The 21,507-nt window shown below is 32.5% G+C and overlaps 1 protein-coding gene across 1 annotated transcript in view; it reads right to left on the reverse strand.

The window, feature by feature from the left end:
* RP1 (RP1 axonemal microtubule associated) overlaps window positions 1–21,507 on the reverse strand; it is a 582,455-nt gene that overhangs the window by 513,410 nt on the left and 47,538 nt on the right. The window contains exons 7-12 of the mRNA XM_031946393.1: window positions 19,240–19,391; window positions 17,087–17,165; window positions 13,229–13,304; window positions 12,848–12,924; window positions 12,715–12,746; window positions 12,393–12,522 (exon numbers count right to left, since the gene is read on the reverse strand). Coding sequence (XP_031802253.1) covers window positions 12,393–12,522; window positions 12,715–12,746; window positions 12,848–12,924; window positions 13,229–13,304; window positions 17,087–17,165; window positions 19,240–19,391 — 546 coding nt within the window. The remainder of the gene's footprint in view (window positions 1–12,392; window positions 12,523–12,714; window positions 12,747–12,847; window positions 12,925–13,228; window positions 13,305–17,086; window positions 17,166–19,239; window positions 19,392–21,507) is intronic.

Genomic DNA, 21,507 nt, shown 5'->3' on the forward strand with positions numbered 1-21,507 from the left:
CCAAGAACAACTACACAGAGAAAAACAACTTTGAAATATTTAAGAACTCTGAACAAAGAAATTTCTATATCTCCCTAAAGGAACTATGATGAGGTAGATTATTCCGTTTCTAAAACAGTCAATCAGTACAAAATACACTATTTTGGAAATAACTGCTGTATGGATTATTTTTGTTGGAAAATATCTTTTTTATTTCTTTCTTTCATTTTTAATTGGGAAAACTGAATTATCAATATTGAGAGAAGGAGGAAGGATGAGAGTGACAGAAGGAGGAAGAGCAAGAAGGAGAAAAGAGGGAAATCAGAAAAGAAAGAGAGAATTTTTTTCATGCATAAAAGAGCTAGATATGGTAGGCCTACAACTGTAATCCCTATTACAGAAGAAGGCAGAGGATGGTAGATTACTTTAATTCTGAAGTTCTGAACCACAGTAAAGATGATTAGATAGCAATACTAAATCCAGAATTATTATGGTGAATCTCCTACTTGTTCTTCCAAAAGCAGGATACCAGAATGCCTATCAGGAATGATACACTGACTCAAGTCTGAAAAATGGAATAGATTAAAGCTTCCAAATCAATCAGTATTAGGACCTAGATCTGTCCAATGAGTAACTGCTGCAATTTCAGTTCAGGCAAAATAAGGAAACAATCTTTTGAAAAAAAAAAACCACATTAAAGACTAGAAAAAGCTCAGAAGAAAACAGAGAGCATAACTTTTGAAAAGAACACATAGAATTTTTTATATTGCTATTAAGAAACCAAGTAGTGAGGGATATAGCCATGACAGAAAACTAAAGGCAGAGATTTACATGAGCTCTTCCAAATTCCCCCTAAGTAACCTTAAAATCAATTCTGGAATGGCATAACCAACAAAAAGGATAGAGTGAAACGTTTTCTAGCTCAAGACAAATGAGAAGGTTGGCAAGGAGAAAAAAAGATCTATGTCGAGAACTATGGAGATTGAATGTAAATCAACACATGCTATGTTCACTTCTTCTTCTGGGTTTTTTTTTTTCTCTCCCATGGTTTTTCCCTTTTGCTATTGAGTTTTCTCTCTCAACACTATACATAAAGCAATGTGTATTAAAAATAAATATTAAAAAAAATATCTTGTCTCACTAAAGTGAGAGTGGAATACAGTCCTGCTCAGGCTGCCCTGTTAAACCATCAGCGGGTCTTATGGGCAACTGAATCAACATTGGTTGCTTTTGAAGCTCTCAGTTCACAGATGGAAAACAGGTCATACAACAAATCAGAAAGAGATTACAGGGACTTTTGATACTGGATACAATATTCTGTGGCACTGTCCATATCTGATTCACTGTTAGAGCCTCAGGGTGAAAAGAAGTACTAGCTCCCTCTGGCATGAAGAAGTTGAGGAACATGGATCTTGGACACAGTTCTAGGGTAGAAAAGAATACTTGTGATAACTCAAATACTAGAGCAGGCCAGGAGAGGAGTGACCAACCCTCTACTTCAATCACACACAGTCCTGAAAACTTACAGATCCCTAGAACTAGCTCTGAGAACAGCAATACGAAAAACCTGAAACTTGAAACAGTGCCCTTTCCATCTTGAGAGTTAAGCCCAATTTTAACATAAAGTTGAAAATCAAGAAATAGCCTGGGAAAATGAACAAACAATAAAAAAGAACCTGACCATAGTAAGTTACTATGGTGACAGAGAACATCAAAACAGAAACTTAAAAGAAGACAATAAAGTAAAAATAGCTATAGACAAAGTAAAATGTGAATTGATCTCAGCCTTCCCACTTAAAAAAGAAAGAAAGAAAGAAAGAAAGAAAGAAAGAAAGATGGAGGGAGGGAGAGAGGGAGAGAAAGAGAGAGAGAGAAAGGTCTAAAAATTATTTTAGATCAAATAAGAGAGATAAAGGAAAAACTGGGGAAAGAAATTAATGTGATAAAAGAAAATCATGAAAAATATGTGAACAGGTTAGCAAAGGAGACACAAAAATTACTAAAAAAAATCTTAAAAACAGAATAGTCAAAAAAAAAAGTACGAAAGTAGAATTGGGCCACTGGAAAATGAGAGACAAAAAGCTTACTGAAAAAAATGAATCCTTAAAAATTATAACTAAGAAGGCAAAAGCTAATTATTCCATGAGACATCAAGAACAATAAAACAAAATCAAAAGAATAAAAATTGAAGAAAATGTGAAATATATCGAAAGAACAAAGGACTCCAAAAATAGATTAAGAGAGATATTTTAAGAATTAATGATACTTATAAATCATGATTTAAAAAAAAGAAAACTTAGATACCATACTACAAAAAAAATTATCAAGGAAAACTGCCCTGATGTAAAACCAGAGGATAACATAAAAATTAAAAGAACCTGCAAATAATCACATCCTAAAAGAGATCCCCAAAATGAAAACTCCCAGAAATATTGTAGTCAAATTTTAAAGCTCCCAGTTCAAGAAGAAAATGCTGTAAGCATAAAAAACAATGTAAACATCATGGAGCCACAGTCAAGATCATACAAGATTTAGCAGCATCTACATTAAAGGAGAACTTAGAATATAATATTCCTAAGGGGAAAGGAACTAGATTTACAAGCAAGAATCACTTACCCATCAAAACTGAGTATAATCCTTCAAGGGCAAAAATAGACATTTAATAACATAGAAGATTTTTAAGTATTCCTGATGAAAAGATCAGAGATGAATAGAAAATCTGACTTTTAAATAAGATTCAAAAGAAACACAAAAAGGCAAATTGGAAAGATACATCATAAAAGATTCAATAAAGTTAAACTATTTATATTTCTACATGGGAAGATATAGGACTTTCTCATTATCACAGCAGTTAGAAGGAATATACTTAGCTAAAGAAGGAATATACTATACTAACGCTAAAGTAAAGCTAATATAAAGCTATGAGTTGACTGTGATGGGATGATAACAAGAAAAATAATAATAAGAGATAAAAAGAGGAATGCATTAGGGCAAGAGTGAAAGAAGAAGTAGAATGAATAAATTATCTTAAATAAAAGAGGTACAAATGAGCTTTTATATTGGAAAGGAAGGTAGAGAAAAGCAGATAATGTTCAGACCTTATTCTCATTGAAATTGGACTAAAGATGAAGTCAGCTGTTTATAGAAATATATCTTATCCTACAAAGAAAAGAGTAAAAGGAAAAAAGAAAGGGGGGGAGTACTGATAGAAAGGACAGCAGATTAGAGGAAGTAGTGATCAGGAGCAAAACACTTTTGAGAAGGGACAGAGTAAAAGGTAAGAAAAAGAATGATTTTCAGAAGGAAAAATAGAATAGAGGGAAAACCCACAGTAATCCTCTTTGTGAAACAATTTTTACAGCAAATTTCTCTGATAAAAGGATTCATTTCTGAATATATAACCAGCATTCCTGAAGTAGTTATAATCCATTTTGCATTTATGCCGAACTAAAGGTTAATGACTTGCCAGGGATACACAATTGTCCTTGGGAAAGCGCTAATGTGGGATTTTAAGTTGAGTTTTCTTGACTCCAGGCCCAATACTGTATCCATATTTATTAAGTACTTGGTATGTACCAAGAAATGCATTGTGTTAAAGATATAAATTTGTTGTTGTTTAGTTATTTTAGTCATGTTTAAATCTTTGTTACCCCATTTGGGGTTTTTCTTGGCAAGGATACTAGTGGTTGGCCATTTCCTTCTCCAGATCATTTTACAGATGAGGAAACTGAGGCAAATTGGAGTAAGTGACTTGTCCAGGGTTATACAGCTAATACATGTACAAATTTGAACTCAGGGTATTACCTTCCTGGCTTCAGCATCAGCATTATATACAGTGTACCACCCAGGTGCCACAAGGAATAAAAACACAAAAAGTAAAATAGTCCCTACACTTCCTGGTCATCTCTATAGAATACCTTCTCTACTTGGGGCATCATCTCCAATTATTCTCTGCTAGAATTTTAGACTCTACTCTAAGAATCACCCCCAAACTCTAATTGGCGAACTTTCACCTTATTTTGCCTACATCCAGGTCCCCACATTACTTTCAAGCCACCTCCATGCCATTGCCCACCTCATTTTTGCCATTAATGGTTTTTAATATACTACTTTGCCCTAATAGAATCTTAGTCCCCATATAGCAGGAACTGTCATTATTTATATATTTGTCTCTTCAATATTCATACAATGTGTTTAATAAATGCTCTACCTAATAGGTAAAGGAGTCCTACCAAATTCCTTTTATGACACAGATATTGTGCTATTACATAAACCAGAAAGGGCCAAAACAGAGAAAAAAAAATTATAGTCCAATTTCCCTAATAAATATTGATAGAAAAATCTTAAATAGATTACAGCAACTTATTATCAAGATAAAACACTATGACCAAGTGTGATTTATACCAGAAATGCAGGGCTGCTTCAGTATTAGAAAAACTATCAGCATAATTGACTATATCAATGACCAAACTAACAGAAATCATATGATTATATCAATAGATGCAGAAAAAAATGACAAAATACAAGATTCATTCCCATTAAAAATGCTAGAGAACATAGGAATAAGTGGAGTTTTTCTTAAAATGATAAGTATCTAAAACCATCAGCAAGCATTATATATAATGGGGATAAATTAGAAGCATTTCCAATAAATCAGAAATGAAACAAGGTTGCCCATTATCACCATGACTATTCAGAATTGTACTAGAAATTTCAGCTTTAGCAATAAGAAAAAGAAATTGCAGGAATTGGAATAGGTAATAAGGAAATAAAATTATAATTCTTTGCAGATAATACATGATAGTATATAAAGAGTCCTAAAGAAGCCACTAAAAATTGCTACAAACAATAACTTTAGCAAAGTTGCAGGATATAAAACAAACCCATATAAATCATCAGCATTTCTATATGTTCAGCAACAAGAGATAGAAAGATAAATCCCACTTAAAATAACTATAAATAATATATGATATTTGGGAGTCTAGCTGCCAAGACTAAGCCAGGAGCTATATGACCACAATTACAAAACACTTTTCACACAAATAAAGTTAGAACTAAACAACTGGAAGAATATGAAGTGCTCAGGGGTAGTCCAAGCTAATATAAAAAAATGACAATTCCACCTAAATTAATCTATTTATTCAGTGCCATACCAGTCTAATGCCAAGAAATTACTTTATAGAGCTAGAAAAAAAAATAATAAAATTTATCTGGAACAACAAAAGGTCAACAATTTCAAAGGAATTAGTGGGAAAAATGCAAATGAAGGTGGCCAAGCTATACCAGACCTAAAACTACTTTATAAATCAAACACTCATCAAAACCATTTGATACTGGATAAGAAATGGAGTTGTGGATCAGTAGAATAGGGTAGGATCATATGACACAATAGTCATTGACACAGAATAGAAATATTGACTATTTCTGATAAAGACCTCATTTTTAAAATATATATAAGAATGTACTCAAATTTATAAGAAGACAAGTCATTCTCCAATTGATAAAAAGTCAAAAGATATGAACAGACAATTTTTGGATGGAGAAATTAATGCCATTTCTACTCATATGAAAAAAAATGCTCTAAATCACTATTGATTAAAGAAGTGAAAATTAAAACAACTCTAACCACTTCACACTTCTTAGATTGGTTATAATGACAGGAAAAGATAATGATAAATGTTGGAGGGGATGTGGGAAAACTGGGACACTAATACATTGTTAGTGAAGTTGTAGATTGATTCAACCATTCTGGAGAGCAATTTGAAACTAGACTCAAAAAGTTATCAAACTGTGGATACCCTTTGATCTAACAGTGTTTCTACTAAGCTTGTATCCCAAAGAGATCTTAAAGGAGGTAAAGGAATCCACATGTGCAAAAATATTTGTAGCAGCCCTTTTTGTAGTAACAAGGAACTAGAAACTGTATGGATGCCCATCAGTTAGAGAATGGCTGAATAAGTTATGGTATATGAATGTAATGGAACATTATTGTTCTTCAAGAAAATCAGCAAAAGGGACTTACACAAATTGATGCTAAGTGAAGTGAATGGAACCTAGAGAACATTGTACACAGCAATAAGAAGAATATGTAATGATCAGCTGTGATGGACTTGACTCTTTTCAACATGAGATAGTTCAAGGCAATTCTAATAGTCTTGTGATGGAGTCATCTGCATCTAGAGAGAAGACTATGAAGACTGAATGTAGATCACATCATAATACTTTCACATTTTTGATGTTGTTGTTCATTTGCTTGTTTTTTTTTCCTTTTCCATTCCCCCCCCTTTTAATCTGATTTTTCTTATGCAGCATGATAAATGTGGGAAAATGTTTAAAAGAAATTCACACATTTAACCTATATTGGATTACTTGCTATTTAGGATGAGGGGGGGTCGGGGGAGGGAGAGAAAAATTGTAACATGAGGTTTTGCAAAGGTAAATGTTGAAAATTATCTTTGCATGTATTTTGAAAAATAAAAAGCTATTACTATGAAAAATAATAAATGCTCTACCTCTCTATAATTTACATTTTATTAGGGAAGAACACACACAAAAAGGAATAATGAACAGAAAGAGAAATAGATACACTCTTTACAGGAACAATGATAAAGTTAATCTGATCCTGCTTTGTGGTTCTAGAATTTGGTGGAGGGGAATTTATGAAAATAGAATAGAAAAGGGTTCTGAAATATTTTAGCAGATCTCTTTGTTGTGGCAAAGAATTAGAAATTTCAGGGATGCCCATCAATTGGGGAATGACCGAAAAAGTTGTATTATACAATTGCAACGGCTTACTATTGTTCTATAAGAACTGAGGAGCTCAATGATCTTAGAAAACCATTGATAAACTTACACAAAATAGTGAAAAACAAAATGAGCAGAACCAAAAGAACACTGTATATAGTAAGAGCATGGTAATGACTAATAAGTCATTTTGACTATTATAACTACTCAAATTATCATAATAGGACATATGAAGAAAGATGCTGTTTGCATCCAAAGAAAGAACTGATAAACAGAAGTATTTATAGAATGGTTTTACATACAGATTTTATATACAGATGTACATATGTTTATATATGCACACACACATATATATATACATATAGATAGATAGATAGATAGATAGATAGATATACACATTTGTGTCTGATAGCCATTTCTAGGGCAGGAAGGAAAAAGGAAGAAAAAAAGGGAAAAGGAGACATTTACATGAGAATTTTTATATAAAAGGAATAGTAAGTTTTACATAATAGATTTGCAGTTTCATGTGTAATCATCTGTTTTTATTATAAAAACATTTTAAAAAGAAAAGAGTACCTATAAGTACAACTCCAGAGCAAAAGTGCCTCTTAGGCAGTAGGTTGAGGTTCTGGAAAAGTTTGTAGGAAACTTGAAAATGAAGTGAAACTTGGTTGGGACTTTTGTTGAAATGTAAGAAATGACCAGCAGGATGAATACAGAGAGGCTTGGAGAGACTTACATGAACTGATGCTAAGTGAAATGAGCAGAACCAAGAGATCATTATATACATCAACAACGATACTGTATGAAGATGTAATCTGATGGAAGTGGATTTCTTTGACAAAGAGACCTAATTCAGTTTCAATTGACCAATGATGGACAGAAGCAGCTACACCCAAAGAAAAAACACTGGGAAATGAATGTAAACTGTTTGCATTTTTGTTTTTCTTCCCGGGTTATTTTTACCTTCCGGATCCAATTCTCCCTGTGCAACAAGAAAACTGTTTGGTTCTGCACATATATTGTATCTAGGATATACTACGACATATTCAACATATATAGGACTGCTTGCCATCTAGGGAAGGGGGTGGAGGAAGGGAGGGGGAAAATCGGAACAGAAGTGAGGGCAAGGGATAATGTTGTAAAAAAATTACCCTGGCATGGGTTCTGTCAATAAAAAGTTATTATAATAAAAAAAAATGAAATGGTATTTAGTCCAGGAAAAAAGCAGTTACCAATCAGAAGAACTAGCTTCAAGGCAAAAGGGTTTCCAGGATGGAAGAATACAATCCTTTCATCTCTTTTATTTCTAAAATCTAAACCAATGAGCACCATTCTTTTCTTGGTGATGGTGATAATATTAAATATAATCAAAACTTATTCCCTTATTTGCATTATGTTAAACATTGACAAAATCTACTAAAGCATCTTAGAAACTCCTTAGAAATATTCCAGGAGCTAATAAAAAATTCTTAAGTACATAAACAAGACAATTAAAGATGAGCAATAGAAATTGATATTTTCTATGCTGAACAAGAGAGCAGAAAATGTCGAAGCTCAACTATTCAGGAGCCCCATAAAGATTAAAAAAAGATTAAAAATTTTTTAAAAATCAAGATCAAATAGCTATTAATTGCTTGAGAATATGGGAATTCCTGGAATTGTAGAAGAAAACACAGTACTATCAAACTGAAGAAAACTTCAGAGATTATCCAGTTTAAACTACTGAGTTATGAAACTAATGTTAGTAAAGGCCAATTGACCAGATCACAGTCATACAAATAAACAATGCCATAATCCCTCAGTATTAAATCCAGTATGCCTCACTAATTCACTTTTCTAGAGTATTTTAAGGGTTACAAAGTGTTTTTTTCCTTCATAAACAAGCCCGGGGATTAAGTCAGGTAAATATCCTACATCCATTTTAGAGATGAACAAATTGAGGCTTATATAACTAAAATGATTTGCCTATACTGTTCACTCAGTTATTAAGGATCATGTCTCAGATGTGAAAATAGGTGTTCTGACTCCCAGTTCACTGTTTTTTTCCATGATAGCATGCTATCTCCTATATCGACTTTTATAATATTTTTCTTACTTGAGTTTCATTCCTTTTTAACCTGTTGTACTATCAATAGTCAGGAAAGGATTGCTTTAGTTCAGCAAACTAATAAATGATGAGTAGACTTAAAAGGACAAATGGATGGGAAGGAAGTATTCCACCCTCCTGGAACTAATAGCATTGTTATTCAAGGTTTCCCTTCAATGTACCCCATTCACCATTATTATCCTCAGCTCCTACACATATGCTCTTTATCTCTTCCTCTCTCATAAACTCTGAAGTGACTTAAAATAAAAAATGATAGTATCATCTCTTTCTGATCCTTTACCTGACAGCTGAAGAGCTGAGATTAAAGAAACTAATTAATTTGTTCAAGGCAGTAAAAATTGGGTAAGTTTTTTTTTTTTCTTTTTGTTTGTTTACCTTTCTTTGTTACTTCGGATCTTAGTAAAGTGTCTGGTATATAGTAGGCACTTAATAAATGATTGCTGACAAGTTGCAGAACCCCAGAAACTAATTCTCCTGATTAGCAATGCAAATATACTCTTTAATATTTATAAATAAATACTATTCTAAAAGTATACAAGTATAATACTTTATAAAAATATTTATATTTTAATACTTATAAAACTTTAATAAGATTATAGATTTAGAACTAAAAGAGAATTTAGAAATTATCTAATCCAAATCACCCTCTGTTTTTCAGATAAGTTATCTGAGGTCTAGAAAGAATAAGTGTATTATCCAAGATCACAAGGCTCTTAAATGAGTCATTAAGTCATTCATCTGAATCTAAAATCCTTTTGCCAGAGTAACAGTTTACAAATCCATTTCCTTAAGATTAAATCATGAGGGAAATAAATGTGAGTTATTGTTTTAGGGTTTTTGTCTTGTTTTGTTTTGTCTTTGCAAAAGACACTCAGTATGATTATAAAATATTTCATTATTGACATCCAGATAAAAGGGTCACACCTCAAATCCAGGTTGTTATTGTTGTTATTTTTTTATCCAAAATCAGTCCTCATATTATTATAGCATGCTAACCACACAAATCCTCACAAATCATAAAAGTGTTGAATATGGAATCAGAAAGGTCTGATTTAAAATCTGCATCAGACCTTTACTAGTTTTATGTGAACATGGACAAGTTACTTAGTAACTTTCAGCTTCAATATGTGCTTCTGGAAAATGGGCATAATTATAGCACCCACCTCACAGAATTATTGGGAGGTTCAAATGAGATCATGTAAAGCATTTTGCATTTTTATTACATATGCACATATACATGTATATATAATACTATATTACATTAGATATTCCTTTATAGAGTATGTTAGAGAGAAGCCCAAAAAGATAGTGATATACAAATATCAATTATTATAATCATCAATAGGATAGAGATATGAATACATGCCAGATAATCTCATCAGAAATTTTGGAAGAAAACAGCACCATGCTTCTGCCTGCCTACAGTGTGATGCATCCCACTAAATAGTCTGATTAACCTTTTTAGGAAGTCAGGCATACTAGATTTATAGCTGGTACACCTGAATCCATAGGATGAACAGTTTTTTAATGAGCCACTTCACATACAGGAGACAAGTATAATGGATGTAGGTTGCCATAGGAAGCTGGATTTTGCCAGCAAATCTGTTAAAAAAATCTCAGCAGGAACCCTATGAAACCGGCTCAGCCATAAATCTATCCATCAATGGTTTAGTGTGAAAATCAAATAGCTTTACTTGTTGCTTCAGTCTGGATGTGGAGTCTTGGAGATGGACTTGAAGACTAAGAAGTAACTGGTGGGAAGATTTTTGTTCTTGTCCTTGTCCTTGTTTTGCACTGATTATTTTTTTAATAGCTCATAGCTTATGATCATAAAATGAAGCTCCCTTTGGGATTTCCAGGACAGTCCTGTGCTATACAACTACTATTGGACCCCACAGTGCTACAAAATGGTACAACAGTTTTTAGAGGAATGAGCAATCCAGCTCTCTGAGTCATGCAAATGGTGGGACTTAGATCCAGCTGGATAAATGGCTGGAAAAATTGATATGTAAGTGAGAAATCTGCCTATTTTATGGACTGAAAAATGCTATGACAGGAAGATGCTCTTCAGAGCTTTCATTGACAACTTGTCCACAGGTCAGTGCTGTCCATTATAACACATTCCAAAGATGTAAAAAAAAACTGCCTCACAGTGAGGATTTATGGGCCACTGAACAACAGGAAACCACATCTCATGCAATTATCAAAAGACCTGCTGTTACCAGAGGAATGCCAGCTAAGCCATGGAATTCTATTCCCCGCCCTTAGGCACCTACCTGCTTTGGACTGCCCATTGTGGTTTACATAGTACTAGCACATTAAAAATGATTGATAGCTCTTCAGGGCAAGACTCCCCTCTACCCTCCCCATTTTGGCAGTTGGCAAGCTCAGCCCATAGATCTTTATTGACTTACTTGAGCTCTTGTTTATTACTAGCTTTAATCCACTGAAATTCAAGAGGATTGAAAAGAAAGAAAAGAGAGTGTGTCAGAAAGAAGCACAGCAAGCAATATTTAGAAAAGAGAATGTTTTAGCCAGAGGAAAAATTGGGCATAAGATGGTTATAGGAAATATGCAACATTCTTAACTAGTAGATCTAAAAAAAAAAAAAGAGTTGATCCAAGAACTGGGTATTCAAAAGCATGCTGGTAGAGCAGCAGGTAAAATATTATATTAGAAAAAAAGTCAATTTGGGGCATGAAAGGGTATTAACAAGTAACAACTGATTATAATAATATTTCTTGAAGTGAGAAAAAAATTCATTTCCAGGACTTTAAAATGACTTGATTTGTGTCAGATTTGAGGAAATACAGGCTATAAGAATCACAGAATGTATCTGAAAGTTGAAGAAGGTTGTCAACAAGAGGAAACAGCAAGGATCCCAAATGCAACTGAGTGTAGGGATGATATTGAGATGCAAAAGGCAAAACAGACAACTATCTATCCTACAAAAATGAAACTGTGATCTCCTGCTACCATATTTTTGCTGATGTTTTTTCCTGTGTCTGGAATGACCATAACTAAACCAGTTGAATTTCTACCCATTTTTTAAAATATGATGTTGTTTAAAAATTCCTTGTTAAATGTCCCATTATTTCCCCCTTACCAAGTCCATAAAGATTTCCTTCAGACCTCACAGAATTTTTGTTTAGAAACATCCTAATGCATTTGCCATATAATTATGCATGTTACAATTACTTGTATGCATGTCATCTTCCTACTAGACTGAAAACTTTATATGGATAGGAGTCTATACATGTATACTTGTCTGTGTCTGTATGTAATACAGACACAGACACACATAAACACACACACATATATATAAATGGAAAGAGGAGAAATAGAAATGGATAAATATATAAATGTACATATAAATTATATATCTAATAAATGCTTAACAAATGGAATTGCTAAAAGTAGGGACGGGCTGAGGCAAGGAGGGAAGAGTCCTAATTCTTGTCCAAAACTACCTGGCAACTAAAAGTAAAAACCAAAACCGAGTCTTAAAATCTGCCTCCCATGCCTACCATAGCACCACATGCTTTGTCCAAATGCTTACCATTTTTATCTGTCTTTTCTCCAAGAGCATCAATGGTGCCATCTGGGTGGAGACGGACAAAGCCTCCACTAAGCCGGTTGTAGAACTGAAGAGTATTTCCTTTCTTCAATTTCCAACTTTCAGCAGCCCACTGATTGAAAAAAAAAAAAAAAGACATACAACAACCAAAATAAAAATCTTAAAATTAATACGAGAAGGCATACAGGGGAAACATCATATAGAAACAAATACTTCTTACAAAAATTTTGTTTTGTTTGTTTTATCACTTATTAAATGGTTATTTGAAAATTATATACACTAAGACTCAAATCAAAATCCTTACAGCTTCTTTTCTTTGAAGTTCTAACTTCTGTCCTGTGAAGATAAACAAAAGAAAGGATTGTTAACTTTAGCAATGTTATGGCTTCTGCAGTCACAATAGTAAAACAAAATTCCATAAGGTGCTCAGCACTTACTCCCAAAGAAGGTGCTATTATCACTAGGATATAGTTCTCTAATGATTTTCCCATCATCCTCTCCATGATCCAGCCATCTAAGAAGAGAAAAACAACTCAATTATGTTTAGTACTTACAATGACAACTTTGACTCTTAGCCAAAGAAGTCTAAAATAATAGAATAGATTGGCAAAAATACTCCATTACTAATAAGTATAAGGAATAGTAGGGAGAAGGAATGCAGAAGATCAATAAAAAGATAACTGATTATCTATGTATAAATTATCAGACCCTAGGTACAATAGAAAGGGTCTAATTTTCAAATATACAAAAATTATGAACCAGAGACTCTTCACAAAGGAGCATTCTGAGTAAAATTGTATATACACACACAATGATACCTGTGACACAAGAAGGCATATTCAAGATCTGTGGTAGGGTCTTTGATCACTATGTCATCAAGAAACCAACCAGTTCCTAAATACAAATTGAAAGAAAGAAAAATATACTGTTACTATGAATGATTAATGGATTTGGTTAATATTCAAGAATTAATGTGGATCAGGGCTAATGTAAAGTTCTCATTAAACAAATTTTAAATAGGTTGAAAAATTATACTTATAGAAATGATGAGCTGGTTGATTTCAGAGAACAGTGTGATAAGCAGAGGCAAGAAAGCATCATATACAATAATAGTAACATTGTTCAAAAAACAACTGTGAATAACTAAATTATTCTGCAAAGAATCCATAAAGGAAGATACCATCACCTACCAAAAAAAAAATTTAAGTATACATACATATATATATTTGTATATATATGTATGTATATATAGGGAGAGAGATACTAATCTATAAATAAATGTGTGTGGGTGGGTGTTTGTGTGTGTGTGTGTGTGTGTGTGTGTATGTATATTTATATAAATATATATATATACACCCCCATATATAGATAGATAGATAGATGTCAAATGGTGACCTTCTCTAGTGTGGAGTGAGGAGAGAGGAAGAGAGATAGTTTGGGATTTTAAATATAATTTTAAAAATTAAAACTAAAAAAGAAAAAACTTATTAGAAAAAAATTTAAGTAGCACATGAACAAGGTATATCAAACTTTAATTCTTAATCTCTAGCTTGATTCTTTTAAGATGTATATTTTAATAAAACTTTCAAAACAGTTGAATTTGTTCAAAATCAAAATACATTTATGAAGCATTCACAATAAAGCAAAGCTTTAAGCCAGGTGCTCAATGATGCTTATAATATGATACCAAGTGCTTATTATAGGCCCAGTGAGGGACTATGTCATCAGAGAATCAACCTAATGATGCTTGAATAAATTCATCACCAACATGAACTTAAGATGTTTTTTTTTTAATCTATAGCTACTTTTGAAGATCATTAACCAAAGCATAAAAGGATTTCACTTTGCATTGATGGAGAAGGCATCCACACCAATGAAATTACTGGTCCTTTAAGCATTGAAGCATTGAGGAAAGTACATCAGAGAGGTGCAAAATACACAAAGGAGATATGAGGAGGGAGAGATTGCATCTTGCTAAAAGTATCAAAAAAGAATGTGGAAAACATTTTACAGTGGCTAGGAAATAATAGCATAAAATGCATTAAACATGCTAGCCCTAAATTCCTATTAAAATATGCCTTGCTTCAAACATATGGACACAAAAGTTATGAAAGATGAAACTTAAGTGTGATTTTTAAAAAATATAAAAATAAGACTGCCAAAAGATAAATGGTCACTGAATACAACCAAAGAATTCTCAAAAGAATAATTATAAACTCTTAAGAAAGAGGAAGAAGAAGAAAAAGAAGACCAAGATGAAGAAGAAGAGGAGGAGGAGGAGGAGAAATTTTATAAAACAACTCTGAAGTTAAATGTCACACTCAGCAAATTAGTGAAGATGAGAAAAGATGCAAATGATGAATATTGGAGAGCTGTTATGACAGGCACACTTTTTCTTACTTGCCTACACTACTTTGGGACTTCTCTGACTTTTCTTCCATTCCTCCACATCAGGTATCCTTTCCCCCCCCCTCCAAGAATACACAAATTTATTTTGTGTATTGTCTTCCCTCTTTATATCATAAGCTCCTTCAGGGCAAGAAATATCTTTCTTTTTGTACTTGCATCCCTAGCACTTAATACAATGTCTGGCATATATAAATGCTTAATAAATGTTAATTGATTTATTGGTTGTTAATACACTGAGTTGTGGTTTGGTACAATCACTCTACAAATCTATTTGTAATTATGTTAATTAAAAACTAAACCCAGTGCTGGGTAGATATATAGTGCAGGATGATCAATGACAAAAAGAAAAGCTTTACATGCACCAAAAAATTATTGCAGCACTCTTTATGGTAACAAAGACCTAGAAGCAAAGGAGATACCCATAAATTTGGAAATGGTTAACCAAATTGTAATAAAGTATGTGACATAATTGTATCATGCTATAAGAAATGATAAGTAAAATAAAGAGAAACATCAAAATATTTATATGAACTATTAGAAATAATCAAAGCCAGGAGAGAAAAATTTAAATAATGACAACAGTACCATAAATGAAAGGAATGATAATCACAAAACAATCAAAATTGCATATTGCAAAATTATAGAGCAAAGGGTTAACCCTCCAAAAAAAGATATTAGGAGACACAGTCCCCCTGCCTTTTTTGTGGAAGCAGGGGTCCTTAGTGTGAAACATTGCCTATAACATCAAAAATTTTATATGTTGATAAGTTTTACTATTTTCTCTCTCTTTTTTTTAATAAAAGTGGCTCTCTGAGAAGAGAGAAAAGGAAGAAACAAATAAAAATGAAAATAAAACAATATGTATCAGTAAAAATAGATTATGGTTTTATTACAAGTTTCAATATTTTAGCTTTTAAAATATACTGAAAGTTACTAAAGATAAAAGCTAAACATATTCCTTAAAAATATTTTATATTAGACCAAAGGTTATGAATTAATGGATAAGTAATCAATATGAATAATGTCAATAATATTAATATTATTTAGCATTTAGAGAATTGCTTTAAAGATTGCAGTGTTCACACATATCTCATTTAATCCTCACTGCAACCTTGAGAGGCATGTATTCCCATTTTATAGATAAGGAAAAAAGATACTAAGTGAAACATCTGCAAACAACATTTCAGTGTCTGAGACAGAATTTGATGTCGTTTTCTTGGTTCCAAGATCATTGATCTATTTACTGATACTTCCTAACCATGAGCTTAGGGGCAAGTCATTATGACCCTCTGAGACTGTTTCTTCAACTGTGAAATGAAGAGAATACCTATAGAGTGGAATTCAGAGGATTGTTGTGGGATTCAAATCTGATAATGTACATAAAATATCTTACAAACCTTTAAGTGAGGTATCAACTAGCATCATCATTACTCAAATCTCTCAAGACTATAAACCCACTTTATATTCCTTACGCTGCCTTCAGGAACTAAAGAGGGAAATAATGTCCTCTGTGAGATCAACCTAACCTATATAATGGTAACAAATGTCACAGTCCCACCACCTGTAGCTATGAACTTCACAATTTAATCTTAGATTTCTGATGTCGACCAAGTTCATCACTTCAGGATTCAGATAAAATGATCTTCCCTCATACACAGAATCAATATATAATAGATGGCATCAGGCAATATCAGGCAATTCATCAAAATATAAATACTTTTACAAATCATAATTAAGATTCAGTAGCTGGTTTTCAATTTCTTTCCCTTTGAAATCCAGCTTTAGGTAATTTGGAGTTTTAAGTGATTGATATTTATGTAAGAATCAAGCATATAATGTTCTATATAGAAAGAAATTATCTGAGATTTTTTATTAGAATCCTATTGAAATTATAGAGCCATTTTCAGGAAATCAGAACATGAAATTCTCAGAAAGGAAAGCACCAGAGTGTATAGTATTTTGAGGTCAATTTCAATAAGAGTTTATGAGATCTACCTATGTATAAGGTGTCCATTTTATTTTTCTTTATTTCTTTTTCTTTCTTTTCTTTGTTAAAAAAATATTTAGGGGAGTAAATGTCTAATTTTTCTATCTAAAATCTAACAAACATTGGAAAGATTATTTAGGCTTTAGACAATAAGAAGTTAAATTGCTTTGTTTATAAACACAAAATATCTCAGCATCAGTATTTTGAGAAACACAAGGTATTCTTACAAATGCAGTAGAAACTGGTCATTACTTGGTATCCCTATGTAGAAATGTCTCACCTGAGCCAAGTCCATCGTGTGCTATAACAATCTTGTACAAATACCCAAGATGCACAGCTTCAAGGGAGAAAATGTCAGTCTGCAATCAATCAATAAAAGCATAATGAGATCTAGGTGATAATTTCCAGCTTTCTAACACTGGAAAGTAAGGTAATATTAAAAAGGTAATGAAAAATTGAATTCATTGACATGATTCTAATAAGGAAGAAAATAACAGAACAAAAGAACAATAGAATTTTATTAGTATAACCATAAGTTTTCAAATATTTATTTTTTCTCATTTTATCAATGCACAAATAATAAAGATATATATATAGGTGTTAATTATATACAAATATAATTACATAAGTAATTGTGCTGTAATAATACATAATTTCTTCAAATGTTTAAAAGCTTATCTTTATTTCAGCACTGCAGTCTTTACCTCAAAAATAATGCTATTAGATTACATCAATCCAAAGTAATTTCAAGGAACTAAATATAAATAACGAAACATTTTTTGGTGTGGCCAATATGTTTTGCTTAACTGTATATGTTTGTCAAAAGGGTTTGGGGGTTTTCCCAGTGGGGGAAGTTAGAAAAGAAAGAAAACAAAAGCTTCTTAATTTTTAAAAATAAAATTAATTTTATAGCTTTGACACAAATGAGGGCAGAACTTAAGTGAGAAAGATTATAGTTCTTTCAAATCCTGAATTGCTGCTACATTCAAAAACAGACATGCTTATCTTGTTGTAGTTTGTACATGTCCAAAACAGGAAAAAGTGAAAGATATTTTTATATGAAAATCAATATAGCAATTTGGTTCTGGCTTAGGTCCTGGGAAGATATGTCTATTACTGGTTGACCAGAAAACTAAGATGAAAATGAAACATCTACAAGATTCTCTCTTTAGGATATATACCTAAGTAGCATTGATGGGACAAAGGGCATGTATAGTTTAATAGTTTGGAGGATATATTTCAAATACCTTAGCAGAGTGGCTGAACCAATTCACAGCTTCACTAGCAGTATATTTCCCTATTTTCCCATAGCCCCTCCAGCCTTTGTCATTTTCCATTCTTTATCATCTATGCCAATCAGATGAGTGTAATGTAAGAAAGTCAAAGTCCTTTTAATTTGCATTTTTGTAATTATTCATGATTTAGAGTATTGTTTCCATAGACTTATTGGTATCTTATATTTCTTCCTCTGAAAATTACCTGTTCATATCAATGGATCATTTATCAATTGGGAATGCCCCTTGTTCTTATAAATTTGAAACCATTTCTAATATATCTTGGATATAACAACTTTATCAGAGAACCTATCATAAAGATTTGTTCCAATTACATGTTTCTCTTCTATATTAACTACATGTGATTTGTTTGTGGAAAAACTTTTTTTATTTTTATATAATCAAAATTGTTTTATCTTGTGTGATCCTATCATTTGTTTAGTTAGGAACTCTTCCCCTAGCTATAGATACAAAAGGTAATTTCTATGTTTTTTTCTCTAGATTATTTATAATGGAATCTTTTATATTTTGGTCATATATTTATTTGGAACTTATCTTGCTATGTAGGGTGAAGGGTTACTCTTCAATATTTCAAAGATCTATGATTTCACTTCTGCTTTTACTAATGTTAACTCATAGTTCCTCCACATATTAATAGACAATTTAATGAGTTATTAGAACAAAAAGAAAAATATCATGTCATGGCCAAACCTGTGTTGGGGCTATTCCTCAAACTTGACTATCCTTGAGCTTCAGATGCTATGTCACCCATCTCCAGGAATATAAACAAATCTTTTCCAGATAGAAAGTAAATTCTAATGCCTGTCATAACCTTAAAGAACTCAAAGACCCCTTCAAGCCTAAGGAGGAATGAAAGCTGAGCTTTACTGGAAGAACAAACACTCAGGAGAGCTAAAAGCAAAATGCTTTGTGAAAGATCTTTTTTGCTTAATAAAATGAATGCAAATACAGAATGTAATTAAATATAGCATTAAATTTACATCATACATTCATTACCTGGTAATAATTATTATATATTCACAGCAAACAATAAATGTTAAAACAAATATGCAGACAATAATTATTCCCAGCCGTATAATATAAAGATAGGGTATTAAAAAAAAAAAAAGATTCAGTTAAATGGGTTTTGTTCACTCACTTGTCCTTTTAAAAATTTCTTGGGGTTCTTTGATCTAAACAGTTGCCTGGAACCTGTATCTCCTTTCTCTCCATAGATAGAAATGTAGACTCTGGATTCTGTCCCAGCATTCCACCGTTCTCCTGTTGTCACACGGACCTCATACACTGTCACTGATGAGAAAAGGAAACTATGCTTTACATCCCAAACATTGCTGACTTGAGAAAATCATATGGAGATAAGGGGGTGGGGGGAATCACCTATATCCATCAAATATAATGGGTATAGTGCAGAGTTTGCATTTTCATAAGAAATGTTTTCTAGTATAAAATGCAATGAAGTAAAACCTTGTTTTGATTGCATGAATATTTTCCCTGATTGTCACAATGGGAAATGAAAATTGAAATCCAGTATAAATGAATCGCAATTTAGCACTAAAGCTCCATTTGGAGTAATTACAAGGCAAAATATTTTTCTTTAAAAAAAAAAATCTGTGTAAATCTAAGATCCCAGGTACTTTGTAGCACATATTACATAGAGGTATCAAAGCACTTAGCATGTACTAATTGTTAGAAGAGAGATTACTTTCACTTTTCAGACCTGCCAATATGCTTAGTCTGCCCTAAAGTATGAACAACCTATCACAAAACTGTGTCTTATTTCCCATTTACTCTTTTCCCAAATAGATGGTGTTGCTTGAATGTGCCATAAATAGTAATTGTGGATCACCCTTATGACCATAGTCAGAATGACAATTCTTTTACTTTCAACGTGAGAATTTAGAAAATAAATAGATAAGAAAAATAAACTAAATTTAGAATCTTCCTTAATATAGTCACATATGCACCTTGTAAATTGAAATAGATGATAGTTATTTCATTAAAATGGCACTCTAGGGGGAAGTTAGATGGTTAAGTGGACAGAATACAAGTCCTAAGGTCAGGAGGACCTGAGTTCAAATATGTCCTCAGATACTTAACACTTACTAGCTGTGCGAATGTGGAGCAAGTCACTCAATTCTAATTGCCTCACAAAAATCAACAAACAAACAAAAATGGCATTCCATCTGAGAAAAACAGAAACATATATGTCTTTGCTCACAATGTGAGCCATACTTTTTTTGTAAAACCATCTTGAAGCATACATTTCAAACACCAGGAGAGCAGATAAACATTTAATATTTTCTGGCCTAGTTGACCCCCCAAAAAAAATTATCATATAGATGGCAGCAATTTTAGCTAAATACTTGTGAATAAAATTGGAACATCAAGCAACCTAGAAAAACTAGGGGTATGTTCAACAATAAATCTAACAAATGGAGACAAGTATTAAACAGTTTCCATATTTAAGAATACAAAAAATGGGGGTTTATTTTTAGTATATACACTTGAAGTATATATTTCACACTAAAGAAAAGGGAGGGAACATGCAGATATATTGCTATTATGGCTATTGCAAACAGAATGACCTGGGAAAGAGAATCAAGTATAATTTCTTTCTTGCTGAGGCATCTAAGCATTGAAAAGGGTAATCCAAGCGTGATTTCTGTACTTTTCCTCTTGGCAAACAAGATTATTCAAAACTCTTCAACTGAATCTTAATTTCAGTAGCTTAGGCAATGTCTAAGGGCAAGAAAAAGGATTCAATTGTCCTTATAACCATATAATGAAATGAGTAAGAAAAGATTCCTAACTCCATATAACAAATTTCTTCCCTGGCCATCTTTCCCACTTACTGGTAATAAAGTGAATGAAAACAATTAGGAGCACAGTTTTGCCTGAAATAAAACTAAATGTCATCATGATATTCCTTTTAGGCCCTACTTATAATTCTCTTTTATGTATTTCTTTGGAAGATTGGAAAATCCAATTTTTAATAGGATGAAGCTTGAAATGGTGGGGAGGGGGAAGGGATTAGATCTGTATCATCACCAATATCATCATCTCCCAAAGCTCCAATTTTGACAGCTTTCCACATCTCTTTTCTCTCTTTCCCAAAATGGAGAGCAATAAAAAGAAGCAAATAATGTCAAAGTGGTTTAAGTCAAAGTCATTAAGTCCGTATGTGTATTATTGATTAAACATAGCTATGGCAGTATATAGGGATGCAGAGTGGCAAAGTATATCTCTGAATGAGAAAAGCAAGGTGTAGTAAAGAAAGCAATGGGTTTGGGTTTGAATTTCACATCTAATACTTCCTAGATGTTGTGAACACAAGGAAATTATTTTTCCTTTCTGGTCCTTAGCTTCTCCTTCTGTAAAATGAGAGTAATGTAAACCACATATTTAC

Source organism: Sarcophilus harrisii, chromosome 1 (assembly GCF_902635505.1).
Source record: "Sarcophilus harrisii chromosome 1, mSarHar1.11, whole genome shotgun sequence".
Lineage (NCBI taxonomy): Eukaryota > Metazoa > Chordata > Mammalia > Dasyuromorphia > Dasyuridae > Sarcophilus > Sarcophilus harrisii.